Source organism: Balaenoptera musculus, chromosome 13 (genome assembly GCF_009873245.2).
Source record: "Balaenoptera musculus isolate JJ_BM4_2016_0621 chromosome 13, mBalMus1.pri.v3, whole genome shotgun sequence".
Classification (NCBI taxonomy): domain Eukaryota; kingdom Metazoa; phylum Chordata; class Mammalia; order Artiodactyla; family Balaenopteridae; genus Balaenoptera; species Balaenoptera musculus.
The window spans coordinates 8,322,174-8,337,741 of record NC_045797.1 but is presented as its reverse complement, the minus strand read 5'-3'; the positions used below and the strand labels follow the sequence as shown (position 1 = coordinate 8,337,741).

The 15,568-nt window shown below is 53.2% G+C and overlaps 1 protein-coding gene across 9 annotated transcripts in view; it reads left to right on the top strand.

Moving 5' to 3' along the window:
- INPP4A (inositol polyphosphate-4-phosphatase type I A) overlaps positions 1 to 15,568 on the top strand; it is a 126,953-nt gene that overhangs the window by 80,450 nt on the left and 30,935 nt on the right. For 6 of the 9 annotated variants that reach the window (XM_036873040.1, XM_036873036.1, XM_036873038.1 and 3 more), the window contains 10 exons: positions 911 to 1,027; positions 1,302 to 1,381; positions 3,537 to 3,648; positions 4,399 to 4,489; positions 4,943 to 5,090; positions 7,959 to 8,089; positions 9,933 to 10,037; positions 10,529 to 10,637; positions 12,641 to 12,658; positions 15,099 to 15,282. In XM_036873040.1, coding sequence (XP_036728935.1) covers positions 911 to 1,027; positions 1,302 to 1,381; positions 3,537 to 3,648; positions 4,399 to 4,489; positions 4,943 to 5,090; positions 7,959 to 8,089; positions 9,933 to 10,037; positions 10,529 to 10,637; positions 12,641 to 12,658; positions 15,099 to 15,282 — 1,095 coding nt within the window. The remainder of the gene's footprint in view (positions 1 to 910; positions 1,028 to 1,301; positions 1,382 to 3,536; positions 3,649 to 4,398; positions 4,490 to 4,942; positions 5,091 to 7,958; positions 8,090 to 9,932; positions 10,038 to 10,528; positions 10,638 to 12,640; positions 12,659 to 15,098; positions 15,283 to 15,568) is intronic. The other 3 variants (XM_036873041.1, XM_036873037.1, XM_036873035.1) reach the window with 1 other exon arrangement.

Sequence of the window (15,568 nt, the reverse complement as noted above, 5' to 3'; positions counted from 1 at the left end):
TAACTGTTTGGCTGAGATCGCTAACCACTGCCTGAGGAAGAGAGTCTGATGTAATGGCGCTTTGGGGGGCAAGGCCGGGCTGCCAGGAAGTAGCTACCTACGACTGAGACACTAGCAGCTAGTCCTCAGAAAGGGATAGCCCTAAGAAAGCCGGACCGTAATTATTCCAAGCCCAGGATTCTAGAAATAACCAACTCTGGCCATTCATGTCCTCTTCCATCTGCCTTTGTACATCTTAAAGGAATAACCCACAGTAGTAGATCCAAATACATAACTCATCTGAAGTTGTAAGACTAAGAATACATGTGGGGGGCTTCCCTGGTGGCGCAGCGGTTGAGAATCTGCCTGCCAATACAGGGGACACGGGTTCAAGCCCTGGTCTGGGAAGATCCCACATGCCACGGAGCAACTGGGCCCGTGAGCCACACTTACTGAGCCTGCGCGTCTGGAGCCTGTGCTCCACAGCAAGAGAGGCCACGATAGTGAGAGGCCCGCGCACCGCGATGAAGAGAGGCCCCCGCTTGCCACAGCTAGAGAAAGCCCTCGCACGGAAACGAAGACCCAACACAGCAAAAATAAATAAATTAATTTATTAAAAAAAAAGAATACATGTGGACATTCAACTCAGTTTTAGAAAATCCTTCCTGCTGAGGGAGGAACCCTTAGAATGAGCCCTTGGGCCCAGCTTGTGTGGTGGTCTGTTTGTTGTATCTGGGCCCAGAAAACTTTGTCCTTTTTGGAAAACAGTGTTTTGGTTATACGCATCCATGTAAGCCCCATTTGCATTTGTGTTGATCCAAGTTGGTAAGAATGTTAGTTTCTCATTCTGAGAATGTTGATGTATTTCAGAAGCAACCAGTTCAAAAAATCCAACTCTGTATTCTGATTCTTTTTTTTTTTTCTATTCTAGGGAACCAACGATCCTATATTTCTAAGCAGTATTGCCTTCTTTCAAGACTCTCTTATCAATCAGATGACACAGATCAAGCTCTCCGTGTATGATGTCAAGGATAGATCTCAGGGAACAGTTAAGTACCATGTTGTGGTTCATGGGCTATTCTTCCCTTTTTTTAAAGTTATGTAATCGTTTGAGAGGTGAACACAAGATTGACTTCACTTCTGGCTCACAAATTAATGTCCAAATGTATTTGTCTTTGGGAACGTCTTTATGAGCCTCCCCATTGGGCTCCTGAGATGAGGTCAGATGTGTGGAGAGAACCAGCCAGCTGGACTCCCCAGGACCTGGCAGTTGGAGCAGAGGCAAAGCAGGTGCACTAATGCTGTCTCCCCCTCTTCCTCAGATGTACTTGCTGGGCTCTGGAACATTTGTCGTCAAAGATCTGCTCCAGGACAGGCATCATAGGTTGTATTTAACACTAAGGTTGGTATTTAATTTTGTCCCTTTGCAAGGATCTGGAATTATGAGGTCCAGGGACAGATGGGGAAAGGCCCTACTTCCTGTACTGAGAGAGCACCATGTCCCCAGAGGCCAGTCTCTGGTGGGGGGGACTTGGTTGTCATTGAGGAGAGAGAAGAAAAGCCTGTCAGAGGGCCTCTCACGGAATGGAAATGTGCAGTGTTCATAGGAAGTATGCAGACCCAAAGGAAAACCTAGGTATACATCTAATAATACCAAATATATTTTCCTGTTATCTGTCCCCTCCCTAATAGGATGTGATCTCCCAGGGGGCAGGGATGTTCCATGGTTTTGCTTGTATCCCAAGACCTAGAACAGTGCCTGCTGCTCAGTAAACATTTGTGGAAGGAAGGAATGTGGGGAGGGGGGCGGGGGGGACCCCACTATGTTGGGGTCAAGGTGTCAGTCCTTCCCAGATTCATTTTAGGGGTAATTCCCACCCTGACATAGTGTTCTTTTTTTTTCAAAATAATGTAAAAATTGGGGAAATAGTCCCAAATAGCAAAGAAGATTTTGACACAGAAGATGAATTCCCTGCTAGTAGTGCGACACTTTGAAGATACGGAGATGATGGAGTTGAAGGCGTTGGGCAGGGCTCACCCTGCTGTGTGTGAGGAGAGCTTGACTCAGGACGAGGAAGGGGTCTCGGGGAGAAAAAGCAGGGTCGCCTGGGGGAGGGGCCGTTAGAGAAAAACACCCAGGTGCATCATACGCCAGAGCTGATTCTAGTTGGATTAGGGTTCAGTGTCAGACGTGGGCATCATCCTTTTTATTTATTTATTTATTGTTATTTAAAATTTTTATACATGTACATTTTATAGTCATTTATTAAGCTCTTACTGTGTGCTCTCCTGTATGACTTCACCTAATACTACAACCCTAGGAGGAGATATTAGGTAATGTTAGGGATGAGGAACCTGAGGTCCAGAGAGGTTAATTAACTTGCTCCGTGTTATCCAGCTAAGAACTATCAGAGCCCACATACAAATCCAGGCAGTCTGATTCCAGAGCCTGCACTTTTTATTTTTTATTTTTTGGCTGCATTGGGTCTTTGTCGCTGCGCGTGGGCTTTCCTTTGGTTGCGGCGAGTGGGCTTCTCATTGTGGTGGCTTCTCTTGTTGAGGAGCACGGGCTCTAGGCACATGGGCTCAGTAGTTGTGGCTTACAGGCTCTAGAGTGCAGGCTCAGTAGTTGTGGCGCACAGGCTTAGTTGCTCCACGGCATGTGGGATCTTCCCGGACCAGGGCTCGAACCCGTGTCCCCTGCATTGGCAGGCAGATTCTTAACCACTGCGCCACCAGGGAAGCCCCATCATCCTTTTTAAAAGGAGCTAGAGCTGACCGTCAAACAGAGAGCCTGGGGAGGGACTTTTCCAGGCACAAGAACCGTGAGAGTGAGTCACAGAGGAAATGGTCAGTGGATGCATGTGACCACATAAAAATTTAGAACCTGGCTAAGCCCCACAGCTTAGATAACAAAGCCAGAGGCTTCAGGGTATCTCTGAATGAATCAGGGATTCACTGGGGCTTCCCTGGATGAATCAGGTGGGCCCAGGCAGCCAGCAGCCACCCTGAGGGGTCTTAGCAGTAAAGCGGACCAGGGCTAGAGTGGTGTCAGCTTTACCATGAAGGATTCAGAGGCTTTGGGAAATCCTGGGTGACCTCAGCTTACTTGGGGTCCTGGCCTAGGCCTTGAGGCTAATCAGAGCTTGACGGTGGGGTGGGAATGAGCAGAAAAGGGGTCTAGTGCCAGAAGAAGATGCTCTCCAGTCCCGATTCCAAGGTGTGTCCGCATCACTCTCCGGGGCGGGGTCAGCCCAGGGCTGATGGGCACCAGCCTCCCGAGCGGGCATTGGCTACCCCCGACCCCCGCTTCACCAGGCACGCCACCCATCTCTGGGGCCTCGTCCCTTCTCAGACACAGCCCTCTTCTGTGCCCCCGTCTCCTCACCTGCCTCCCCCGGAGCCTGTGCACACGGTAACTGCTGCCTGACTGACCAGCTGGCCCCATCCTGGCACCCCCAGGACCCCTTGACCATCCAGGAGGCTGAGCTTTGTGTTGAAGCAGAAAACGAAGCGCAGTCACGGCGCCGTTTACCGAAGCGCGTTGCTGGTTGCAGGTCTGCGGAGAGCGACCGAGTGGGCAACATCACCGTGATGGGCTGGCAGATGGAGGAGAAGTCAGACCAGCGGCCCCCCGTGACCCGGTCTCTGGACACCGTCAACGGGCGGGTGAGCACACCGCTTTGCTCCTCTCCGTGAGGAGTTGAGGACTGTCCCAACGCACTTTGCCCGTGAGCTGTGGGGAGGGGGAGGCTGGGCTCCGCCGCAGGCGCTTCTCCAGGTAGAGAGAAGCGGGCGCCTGCCCCTGCCCCGGGCCACGCCGGCCCCTCTCCAGAGTGCGAGCTGCAGTCAGTCAGGAGGGGCGAGGCGGCTCGTGGGTGTGGAGTGAGACCCAGGTCATCCCTGAGGGCTGGTTACGGTCTTCCTCTCCCAGACGCTCCTATGCCTCGCAGCCGCCTGGGCCCCGTCTCACATCTGTGCCCCCCCCACCCCGCCCCCCGTGTCACCCTCTGTGATGCACAGCCGCTCACCCAGACACTCTCAAACAACAGTTCTAATTTCAGAGCCCAAACGCTGGTAAGTAGTCATTGTAAAATACAGAGATCTCTCATTTTACCCCAAATAAACCTGAAACATCAGCTGTGGAAATACTCCTGGGCCTCATCTACCACTGCCCTTTCATCCTACACATCAAAACACTCAAAGACAAGGGGAAGTGACTTGGTGGAAAGTTGTGCGTTTCTAGAAGATTGTGTGGGCGAAGTATGTTCAGTGTCCTGGGGGGGGCTTCACTTGTCTGTGGCCGTGCGTTTCTCATAGAGTTGATGGTGGATGTTAGTTTCAAGGGTTCTTTTATGACATGATGTGCTCTGGAGTCTGAGTCACAGTTTTCTCATGCTTTTCTGTACGTGTTTTTAGATGGTTCTGCCTGTTGACGAGAGCTTGACCGAGGCCTTGGGAATCCGATCCAAATACGCTTCGTTGCGAAAAGACACTTTACTGAAATCGGGTAAACAGCTTCCTCTGTTGGTACTCTTGCCACTCGTGAGTGTCCACGTGGGTTCGTGGTCTGCTTCCCCACCCGCTCTGATTGTCACGGCTGTGCACGCCGATTGTCACCTCTCTGCACAGCAGCGTGCCGTCCTTTGTGGCAGCATGTCGGGACCTCGTGACCCTCCGGGGAGGGGGCTCCTCCTTCCTTTCGCTCTGTCTCGATGGCGTCGGGCTCGGTGACCGGCAGCCTCCCCGCCCCAGTCCTAGCACCTTAGAGCCGGTGACGCGGTCTGGGATGATGAGACCGCATGTCACGGGGCAGGGGCGTTCGGGCTCGGTCACTCCGTGGGTGTGGGTGTAAGTGTTTTAACTCCCTGGAGATGAACAGGAAGAAGGCCCGGGGGCCGGGGGGGAGGGCCCCGCGGCGGCCTGCGCCTGCTCACCGCGGCCTGTCCCCCTCCCGCCTCAGTGTTCGGCGGTGCCATCTGCCGCATGTACCGGTTCCCGACCACCGAGGGCAACCACCTGCGGATCCTGGAGCAGATGGCGGAGAGCGTGCTGTCCCTGCACGTGCCCCGGCAGTTCGTGAAGCTCCTGCTGGAGGAGGACGCGGCCAGGTGAGGCCCTCTGTCACACGCCCCGTCCCATCTGGAAGGCTCGTGGGTGGGGTGGGTGCGGCGCTGGCATCAGATGGGCCTGGCCGCACGCCCAGCGTCCACCGCCTGCCTGCTCCGCGGCCTGGGCTCAGTTTGCTCACCTGTGTCCCGGGGTTTCTGTGCGAGGACGTCACGAGACAGCGTGCCCGACACGCCAGCTGTGCCCCTGCTGAGCACGGGCTTCCCTCCCCGCCCCTCCCCTCCGGCCTTGAGAAAGTTAGACTAGCTGGTCCCTCTCTGGTTGTGGCTGCCTGGGTCACGGTTTTCTACGGTCCGGGCTCCAGAGGGCTAAGGATGACCCATCAGGACACTGATCCTCTGTGTCTCTCAGCCCAGGGCCTGCTTCACTGGTCCTGAGGCGGGGAGCAGCCTGAGAGGAGTCCCGGGCACTGCAGAGTATGTCTCCTGTCTGCCTAAGAGTCATCTCTGCTCCTTGCCTTCGAGCACTGTTAATCATAGATGCAACACAGCAGCTGCATGAAGGAAAACAGTGCAGCCAGATCCTACTGTTTTAATACAGCTCTTTTGTTTTAATTTTTTTATCTTGAAAAAAAATTTGAACTTAGAGAAAAATGGCAAGAATAATGCAATGAGCTGCTTTATCCCCCATATGTGTATATTTTATTTATTTTTTATATAAATTTATTTTATTTATTTATTTTTGGCCTTGTTGGGTCTTCGTTGCTGCGCGTGGGCTTTCTCTAGTTGTGGCGAGCAGGGGGCTTCTCTTCGTTGCGGCGCACGGGCTTCTCATTGCAGTGGCTTCTCTTGTTGCGGAGCATGGGCTCTAGGCATGCGGGCTTCAGTAGTTGTGGCACGTGGGCTCCGTAGTTGTGGCTCGTGGGCTCTAGAGCGCAGACTCAGTAGTTGTGGCTCACGGGCTCAGTAGTTGTGGCGCACGGCGGGCCTAGTTGCTCCGTGGCATGCGGGATCTTCCCGGACCAGGTCTCGAACCCATGTCCCCTGCGTTGGCAGGCGGATTCTTAACCACTGTGCCACCAGGGAAGCCCTGTGTATATTTTATAGAGTTAATTTTTTGAAACTTCCTTTCAGCTTTTCCGTATTTGTAATATATTTACATAGCTACCATCTACTTTTCTATATATCTTCAGTTTCACTAAATTTTTAGTTACGCCTAATTTCCCACTGTTTGGTGCACTATAACTTGGAAGAATTCATTCATTCATTGTGTTGGTTTGGAGGGTTTTGTTGTTTCTCACACCGGCCACGGGGCCAGTGCTCTACTCACTGTGGTGGGGAGGCGGGGGTCTTGATGAGCGAGATGGACCGTGGGAGACAGTCAGTAACAGAACTTGGGCCACACGGGGCCCAGACGGGTCACTGGTGTGCGGAACCTAAAAGGGGCCGCAAGAAGGAGGAGGGTGGTCGGGGCAGGCCTCTGAGAGACGGTGACACTAAGCTGACACCCGAAGCACAAGGAGGAGCCACGTGACACACGGGCAGAGACACGGAGAGAGAAGGGCCCGCAGCGGCTGAGGCAGACAGGCTCGGGTGCAGACCCAAGGCCGGCGGGGCCCCTCAGCCAGCAACCCACGGGGACATCGGTCCCACCCAGCCTTGCCTGCACCGAGGGTTCTTTTACATTAATCTTGTTGATTTAATAATAATAAAATGGCACAGCTTTTTAATTTTTTTTAACTTTAGAAAATTTAGTAGATTCCTAAAACACTTCTATAAAATTAGCTTTTTTCCCCCCTCAGAGGAAAACGTGCATAGTATGAAAAGCCAAAGAGCGCAAAAAGGCTTTTAACAAAAAACATAAGTCTTGGGATGCTCAACTTTCTGATCTCCTTCCCAAGAAACAACCACTTTTAGCCGTTTTAGTGTTTTCTGCTATATTTCTAAATTTATGTATAGAGTACTCAATTAATCAACTTCAGAGATTAACTGCTGATTTCCTGTGAAGAGGATTTTAGGTCTTTTATACTTTCCCCCCCCAGTTTCCTAAATTTCCTAAAGTGGTTATCCTTTTTTTTTTTTTTGAATCCATTTTGTGTGTTCATTATTCTGATTAGGTAGCTATTATTTCCTGCTGAGCTAAGAAGTTTATATTTCAGTTCTTAAACAGCTTTCATTTTTGTGGATATAACAAATTCTTTTTTTTCTTGTCTTCTTCTCTATGCACTTTTAGATCTAGACAGTTCATTACTTACACAGATAGTAAAGGGAACGATAGCTAAAGTTGCCAGCTTCCCAGCGTCCTTGTCCCGGACCCGAATAGGATGACAGTGCGACATAAGGGGCCAGGTGGCCACAGCAGGAGCCACGGGACCCCGTTGCTGAGCAGCCCGGCTCGCCGGACAGCTTTATACTCTGCAGCTCTGCTCTGGTGAGGGCAGAAAGCCCCATGCCTCCCAGAGTCCAGGAGGCAGTGACAGCCCCGGGTGGGGGGGATGGGGGGGTGGGGAGGGCCTGTAGCAGTTGCCCTCAGGCTCCAATCCTCCTGTGCTCCGGGAGGGTCAGACTCAGGCTGCAGTTCAAGCCTTCACGCCCCTGTGGCCTCTGGACACGTGCAAGGTCGCCAGGGTGCCATGGTGGAGGCACTCCCCTCTTCACTCCTTCACTTAGTTTTCCCTGAACATTTGACTAAGTTCCTATGAAGAGCCTGTCTGTGCAGTTTCCACGTGGTCAGTGGTCTGCCTTTTTCACAGCCGCTCTTGGAGCTGTCTGCTGTCCTGCCCTGCTGCCGGCCCTCTTCCCTGGGCATGACGCGTCCACATCCATCTGTCCTCCTGGTTGGTCAGGGCTCCTGAGCCTCTGCTGGGAGGGAGCCGGCGCCACGGCCTGATGCGTGTGTCTTGCTTGCAGAGTGTGTGAACTGGAAGAGCTGGGGGAACTGTCCCCTTGCTGGGAGAGCCTCCGGCGCCAGATCGTCACTCAGTACCAGACCATCATCCTCACGTACCAGGAGAACCTGACCGACCTCCATCAGTACAAAGGTGGGTGCCCGCTCTCATTTTCCCAGCTGGAAATCTGGAACCCAGGGTCACTCCCATATTCCCACTGACAGACACTCTAATGGATTTTTAAAAATAGATTCTCATGTAGGTGTGAGTTCTCTCAAATATGGAGTTTTCAGATCTTAATTGAGAAGACAAATGTGTGAATTGCATCGAAAGTTCCTTCCATGGTATCATCTGCCAAAACAACCGCTTTAGGATGAAATTCAGGAGAGACAAAGTCACAGGCTGTTGGTTCATTTTATTTCTTCATCTTGGTCTAGCATCAGTGAAATGGCCAAAAGGATGCAGGCCGTTTGCCTGGAGACAAAGCAAGGCAGGGTTTTCTAGATTTCCCAGTTTAACTGTTTAGTGGTCCTTATATTTACATATGAATTGTCTGAGTGGAGCTCTCCATTTTGACTCAAAAGTGAACGTGAAATATAGACACATCTTTTCTTCTTGAAAGATGCCACTTGATTTTCAAAACATTTTCAGGGTAGGTTTAGAAGACTATGCTTAACTCATTCCCTTTTGGTTCCAAAAGGAGTGACTTTTTTGGTTTTCTATTACTTTATTCTCTATCTTCAGATTCTTCCCTCCTTCCCCTCTTTATAATAGAATTTCAGCTTTTAAGGAAAATCGTAAGCCCTTAATGTGGGGACAGAACATAGGAACCTGTCCCTAAACTTGGCTAAGAAGCAGCCAAGTTTACAGGAGAGATGACAAGATGATGGTGCCCTGGGTTTGGTTTGAATCTGAAGAACAGATCCAAGTGTATTTCTAAGACACATGGCAACGTTTGCCTGAAGGGACTCAGGGACCTGCCTGTGCTGGATGCTTGTTACCTGGGAAAGTCTGAACCCCCCACCATGCTTCTTCTAGAGCAGAGCTTCTGAGATGTCAGCGTGCTGCTGAGTCTCCAGAGAGTCTCGTGGACAGCAGGTCTGGGGTTCTGCATTTGTAACAGGCTCCCAGGATGCCAGTGCAGCCGGGCCACGGGCTACCCCGTCAGTAGCTAGAGAACCATCTCCCCTGGCAAAGTACAAAGCAGACGGTGGCTGGTCTGCGTTTTGCATACTGGCAAAATAAATTTGTCTTTTTTCACTAGATGGAACGTTTATTTCTCCTGATTGTTAGTGTAATTTATAGTCTCTTTCTCTAGGCAAGTAGTTCTTTACTTAATTAGTTAAGTATTCTAATTATAGAAATAAGATTGTGAATACTTGTTAGAAAACACGGTCCGAACTCCTGAGCCCCCACAGGATGTACAAGGGGACACGTTAGCGTGCTTTCCGGAGGCCAGAACTGACGCTGTGTAGCATTGGCCCATCTCGATAGACCTGGGGTGATGAGCAGACCTTCTCATCACTTTTCAGGATTGAGAAGTGTTGCTCCCGTCACACCAGCTTCTTAGATCTTGGATGCCGGCAGGCTCTGCAGTTGGAACAGGCACTTCCTGGCACGGGCCCACTTGCTTTTTATAGTGGTGCTGACATCATGCTGCACAAAATCCTGTCCCTGTGTCAGACCTGTTGGTTGACAGCTGATGATGGGAAGGCCTGGTGTCGCTCCTGAGCCTCCGAGGGTGGATCCACCAGGCCCCTTTCACCACCTAGGACCCCGAACCAGTCTCCTGGCCGGGAGCTGCTCTCCCTCAACGTTTCACCCCCATCGTCTGGGAAGGAAGTGTGCTCGTGGGCAGCTCAGAGTTTCCGAGGCCACTGCGGACACACACCTGCATACCCACAGCAGCACCCTCAAACTGTCCCTTCTCCACCCACCGTTCATGAATGGCGGATACAGGCTGACCATCTTTATTTTCTCACATTCCGTTCCTTAGGTCCCTCGTTCAAAGCAAGCAGTTTGAAAGCAGATAAAAAGTTAGAATTTGTTCCCACGAACTTACACATACAGAGGATGAGAGTTCAGGACGATGGAGGATCAGGTAACTGTCTCGCTGGATCACATCTCACTTCCTTTCTCCCTGAGCTGCCCCACATCTGCCCCAGCCTGCCCTGTGTGTGCTGCTGCTGGGCGCTCGGCAAAGAGGCACAGCCCAAGGGCCTCCGGAAGGCCTTTGTGGAGAGCTCAGACCCCTTCCTCTTGTCTGTCCTCCCTCCAGCTTCCCTTTGTGTTGCTGTGGCAGAAAATTGCCCACAGGTCATCCTTCTGAAGGAGGGATGCAAGCTGAGTGTCGCTGGGTAGTTGCCCTCTGCCCTGTGTGACTCTCCCCTGAGACAGACAGGCCCCTCGTAGCCGAGATCATGGTGCTTGGCTCCAGAGACCCTCGGGCAGCCCGGGCTGTGCGACTGAGGGAACCACAGGCTGCTTGGAAGTGGGCTGGCGGGGGATCCCAGAGTTGTGTACGTATCCCTGTAGCTGGCTCGTCCACAGGCCTGAGCCCAGAGTAATGGAGGAGAGCTTTCTGTCATTCAGATCAGAACTACGACATCGTCACCATCGGAGCGCCAGCAGCACACTGCCAAGGCTTTAAGTCAGGAGGTCTCCGCAAAAAGCTGCACAAATTTGAAGAGACCAAGAAACAGTAAGTGCTTGGAAGGGGTCTGTCGTCCTTGTACTGCCGTCTGACGCTTCCTAGGTTAAAAAACCCAAAAAACAAAAAAGTCAAAACGGGACCACAGAAACCTCCAGTATCCGATCTGCTTTTGCGGGGCGGGAGGAGCTGCCTTACGGGCCCTGTGCTGCTCTGTGTGTGTGACTGAGCTGGGTGGGTGACGAGGCACCCGAGCCGTGGTCCTTTCCCGGGAAAATGGCAGCGGATGGAAATGCACCTGGAGAGCGGTGCCCCAGGCGGCGGCCCTCGTGGACGCTGGGGCTCGGCTGCCCTTTACAGGCCCTCGTCGGTTGGTTGAAGGTCACAAAGCGTGAAGCCGGGGAGAGGTCGTTTCCCCTCCTGGAGGATGCTGGCGGTCGACATTCCCAGTGTCAGAAAGGCTCACGGGGCTGTACGGAGTTAACCACGCTGAGCAGGAAATTGGGAGGTGGGCGGGGCGGGCCTTGCGGAGCACGCGGTGAGGGGCGGGGCCTTGGGGGCGGGAGCCGAGGGGCCGGCCCGGGCGCAGGCGTGCTGGTGACGCAGAGCTGACGGGTCTGGCTCTGGCCCTGGGGCAGAGTCAGCACCAGCGCTTGGAGCCTGCTGGAAACCAGCGAGCGGAGGGTGCAGGGTGTGCTGTGGATCAGAGGGGACGGGAGAGAGCGCTAAACCGAGCTGTTGTGCTGGACGCTGCGAGGCGTGGGTGATCTTCCCGAGCGTCACTCGCCAGACTTACCTTGACCAGGGGGCGCGGGTGTAGGGAGTGGATGCCATGCGTGTGGCCGATGCCCTGGGCTCCTCGGACCGTGAGGTGGAGGAGCAACGGGAAGGCCTCAGGCTCGCAGAAGGTGACGGAGATGAGCCTGTGCTCAGGCTGACAGGAGAGAGGAAGGCAAGTGAGGGGAGACGGCAGAGGACACCGATGGAGCAAGGTTCTGGAGGAGACGGGGAGGCGAGGCCGGGAGAAGAAGGTGGGGCTGCAGTGAAGGAACAAGCTGGGGCCGCGATGGGGCAGTCTGCGCGGAACGTGGGCTTGAGGGGCCAGAGCCGAGCGCTTTGAGGATGGTGACGCCAAGGCCCGCCAGCCTCAGGAGGACCCGCGGGGCAGTCGGAGGAGGCTTAGTGCCGGCCAGAGCCTCAGGCCCCAGGGCAGGAGTCAGGTCAGGGCTTGAGCAAGGTGACCTCGGACTGCACGGGTTGGGAAGAAAGGTCAGGTGCAGCGGTCGTGGGCCGAGGGGCGAGCAGACTGGCGGAGAGCAGCTGGGGAGTTGGGTCAGGGCTGTGCGCAGGGCTGGGCGGCATCTCTGGGAGGCCCCTGGCAGCCTCCTCGACCTTGATTCGTCCCCACCAAGGGCTCCTCCCAGGGCAGACAAGCCAGGCCACCAGATCCCCCCGAGGATTCACCAACCCGGTGCTCCTCTGGGAATTAGGACAAAGGCGAGCTTTCTGTGCCACCACGCTCTGCACAGCCAGCCACGTGTCTGTCGCAGCATTGCATGTGGCCGCGTGGAGGTGCGAGTGTGTGACCTGAGGCTGGCGTGGAGGCCCCGGAGGAGAAAGCCGCTCAAGAGGGCTGTCCCTGTCCCAGGAAGGTTGGGGTGTTGATACCTAAGTATTTGGCATGTTAACTTCAGTACCTCTTACTCCCTAAATGCTTCTACAGCATTTTTCTAATATACTATATACATTTTTACTTAATGTCCTACTGATGTCATAAAACCACCTGCAGGAATGGTTTGCACCAGGGGAACTCTCCTTTTGGCGCAGGTGTTACTCGCCCGCATGGGACGTCTCCCTGGGGCTTGAGCACATGCGCAGACGTTGCTCTCACCAGTGAGCATGCTGGGCACCTGAGTTTAATCGTCCCTGTAGTCGGGGCCTCGACAAATGATCTCCAGAATTTTGACAAAAGAGAACTTGTTTTTTTCATTTTTGTTTTGCATTTGCCGTTTGCTGACAAGCTGCTAATATTTTGTTTTGGTTCTTTTCTTTAGCAGTTTTGAGGAGTGTTGGTGAGTTTTCTGTCTGTGGAGAGTGTGTGTTTGGGTCTTGCTCTCGTGCAGAGAAAGACTGTCCCCTCCTCTGAGGTGCTTCCCCCTCCGTGCCCCCGTGGGCTCCTAGTTGTAGCCTCATAGACAGAATTCTCCTTCCAACTGCAATGTTCTGTGATAATGAATAGCCCTTCCCAGTCTGCTGTGTCAAACCCTCCCAGTCTGGTAGCAGTTCATTGCTGTGCTCACTCGAAGCGAAGACCCAGTTTTGTTCCTCCAGGATATGAGGAGCCCAGGCCGGGCAGGTCCCCAGGTGCTGGGATTTCAAGTCAACCCACTGGTGCGTTTGGGAGTCCCTTCCTGGCTTCTTTTACAAGAACCTATGGCTTTTCAGTTTTCAGTTCCCCTTCACGTCTTGTAGGAATGAAGCCAGCTTACATTTTTATGGTATTTAATAGTTAATGGAGATTTGTAAAACAGTATTACTAGGGCCAGTTTTATCCCTGGAGGGCAAACCAAGAATTAATACAACCAAGTGACTTTTTCCACCAACAATGAGATGGCAGCCAGAAACCACCATGCCTGCTGCCTGGGGTCCCCACTGCCGTTCCAGGCCTCCCCAGACTCGCCCAGGGTGCTTGCCCCGGCCCAGAACAGGGGCTCCGCACTGGGGCTTGTGAGGCACCTGTAGCCCTCAGAACTGCTGCCATCCTGGAGCTGGAGCAGCTCAGGGGCCGTGGCTGGGCGGACGCTGCTGGAGATGCCGGGGCGCTGCACGCTGAGGACACCCTCCCCCGTGGCTGAGGCTCTGCAGCTGCCCCCAGCTTAGGCCTGTGGTTGGGCTCCCACGCTCGTGTGTTCACGGTCATCCATGAACAGCAGCTCTTTGAAGTGTATCCTTTCTCACTCCCGCCACGTTCTTCCCGTGTTACTAACAGGATCTGTGGGCACACACAGTGAGTGGGGTGATGCTTTCTGTCCCACTTGTCGGAGGCTTTGTATTTGCTGAAGTGAACACACCCATCTCCATACACACGTGTACGTGTACGTGCAGCACACGTTACGTGTGTTCTCTAAATATTGGCTCCTGGGAAGAATAAATTTTAAAAATCCTGTTTCGAGATTGTATTCCTAAGACTCAATTGTCTTAAATGGCAGCTATTCATTTGGCAGTGATTGCAGATTGGAAAGCAGCGTGTGCACCTCGTGCTGTGCAGGCTTGACCGCAGCCTGCTGCATGGGCTTCTGGCAACTCCATCGTTTTTCACTGTGGTGTCTGGGCTTGGGGTGTTGTTTTTTCTGGGGTGCTTCGGTTTTTGTTTTTGCATGTTTACCCCATAGTCCATCAGGGGAATGGGCAGGGCGGTTTCTTGGTGACCCAGCTTCGGGTTACCCTGGAAAGAGCCCAGCAGGGAAAGGGCTCAGTCCTACCATGTGACCCTCACCTCCAGGGGCAGCAGTGGAGGGTGTGGTCCTCTCTCTTCCCCTAAACTCAAAGGGTAGCTCTTCGAGGGGACCAGTCAGGGTCCCTCCTTACATGAAGGATGGGTGCCTTATACTTCTCCCTGTTTCCCTCAGCTTCCTCAGGTGGTCTGAAAAATAAACTTATAATATTGGGTTGATTGGGGATCTTAGCTTAGAGACATGCAATTTACCATCCCCATCTAGAAGGTCCCACGAAGCCAGGGACGTGGAGTTGGATCCCCAGAGGCTGGTATTTGTGCCGGGCAGTAGCTTTGACATCAGATCCCAAGATGCACATGCTGCTCGGTGGCAGGGAGGGGGGGACGAGGGAAGGACTGGTTTTCAAAGCCAGTGAGGCGTCCAGGCCTGGCCTCCAGTTCGGCATGTTCTCCATGCCCCCCTTCATCTGATGGAACATTAATTTTTAAGCAGGGGAGTCCCGGAGCAGGGGAGAGAGGATGGAAGCCCAGTTTTCTGGGGACTTGCTGGGGTAGACACACGAGGGAGGGTGTGGGTCTGTGCACAGAAAGTTTGAAGTCCTGATTGGCCAAATGAAAAGACAGGTTTCTTTTGGCAAAGTCCAGCCCCCTACTGCAGTCTCCCTTCACTGTGGTGTGAACCACTCTGGTGTCAGCAGGTCTCCACTCAGGTACTGCTTAAAAACTGACAGAAGAGGTTCTTAGGTGAAAGATTATGAGCATCCAGGTAACTACTGGGTTCAGCATCTGTACACACAGGTAGAAACACAGTAAAAATACAGATACATGCAAATATGGATAAAAGACTTAATTGTATTTTAACATTTCAAGCCTCTGCTGTACAGACAGAACGGATCTCCTGAGATTTCCTCTTGGCCATCAGCAACTAGCCTAGCCTGGGAAACACCCCTGAGTTAACAGGAGGCTTCACCTCGTGCTGGTTGTGGGCAGGGGCGGGGAGGTGCTGCTATCCTCATCAATGGGGAGAACCCCTTAGAAGCTGTTCTCATCCTTTTTAGTACGTCATCCAGCTGTCAGTCCATCATCTACATACCACAGGACATCGTCAGAGCCAAGGAGATCATCGCCCAGATCAACACCCTGAAAACCCAAGTGAGTTACTATGCAGAGCGGCTCTCGAGGGCGGCCAAGGACAGATCTGCCACTGGCCTCGAAAGAACACTCGCCATCTTAGCAGACAAGGTAGGAGAGGCTACCCTGCTGCAGGGGGGTGGGGGTCCCTTGGGTTTCTGAAAACCCCTGGACACCTCATGTGTGCCGAGAGCTGTCCGCACAAATGGTGACATTGGGATGACCTTGAAGGTCTGACTTCAGACCCTGTTCCCACCAAGGCCTGGGGCGGGGGTTGGTGACGGGCCCATGGTCACAGAGCTGGATGGGGGCAGACCAGCGACAGAGCCCGGAGCTCAGGAGCCTCGGCTGTGGCTTCATGCACTTGGCTTTCCAGGGAGCGCACGGGGGTCCTGTG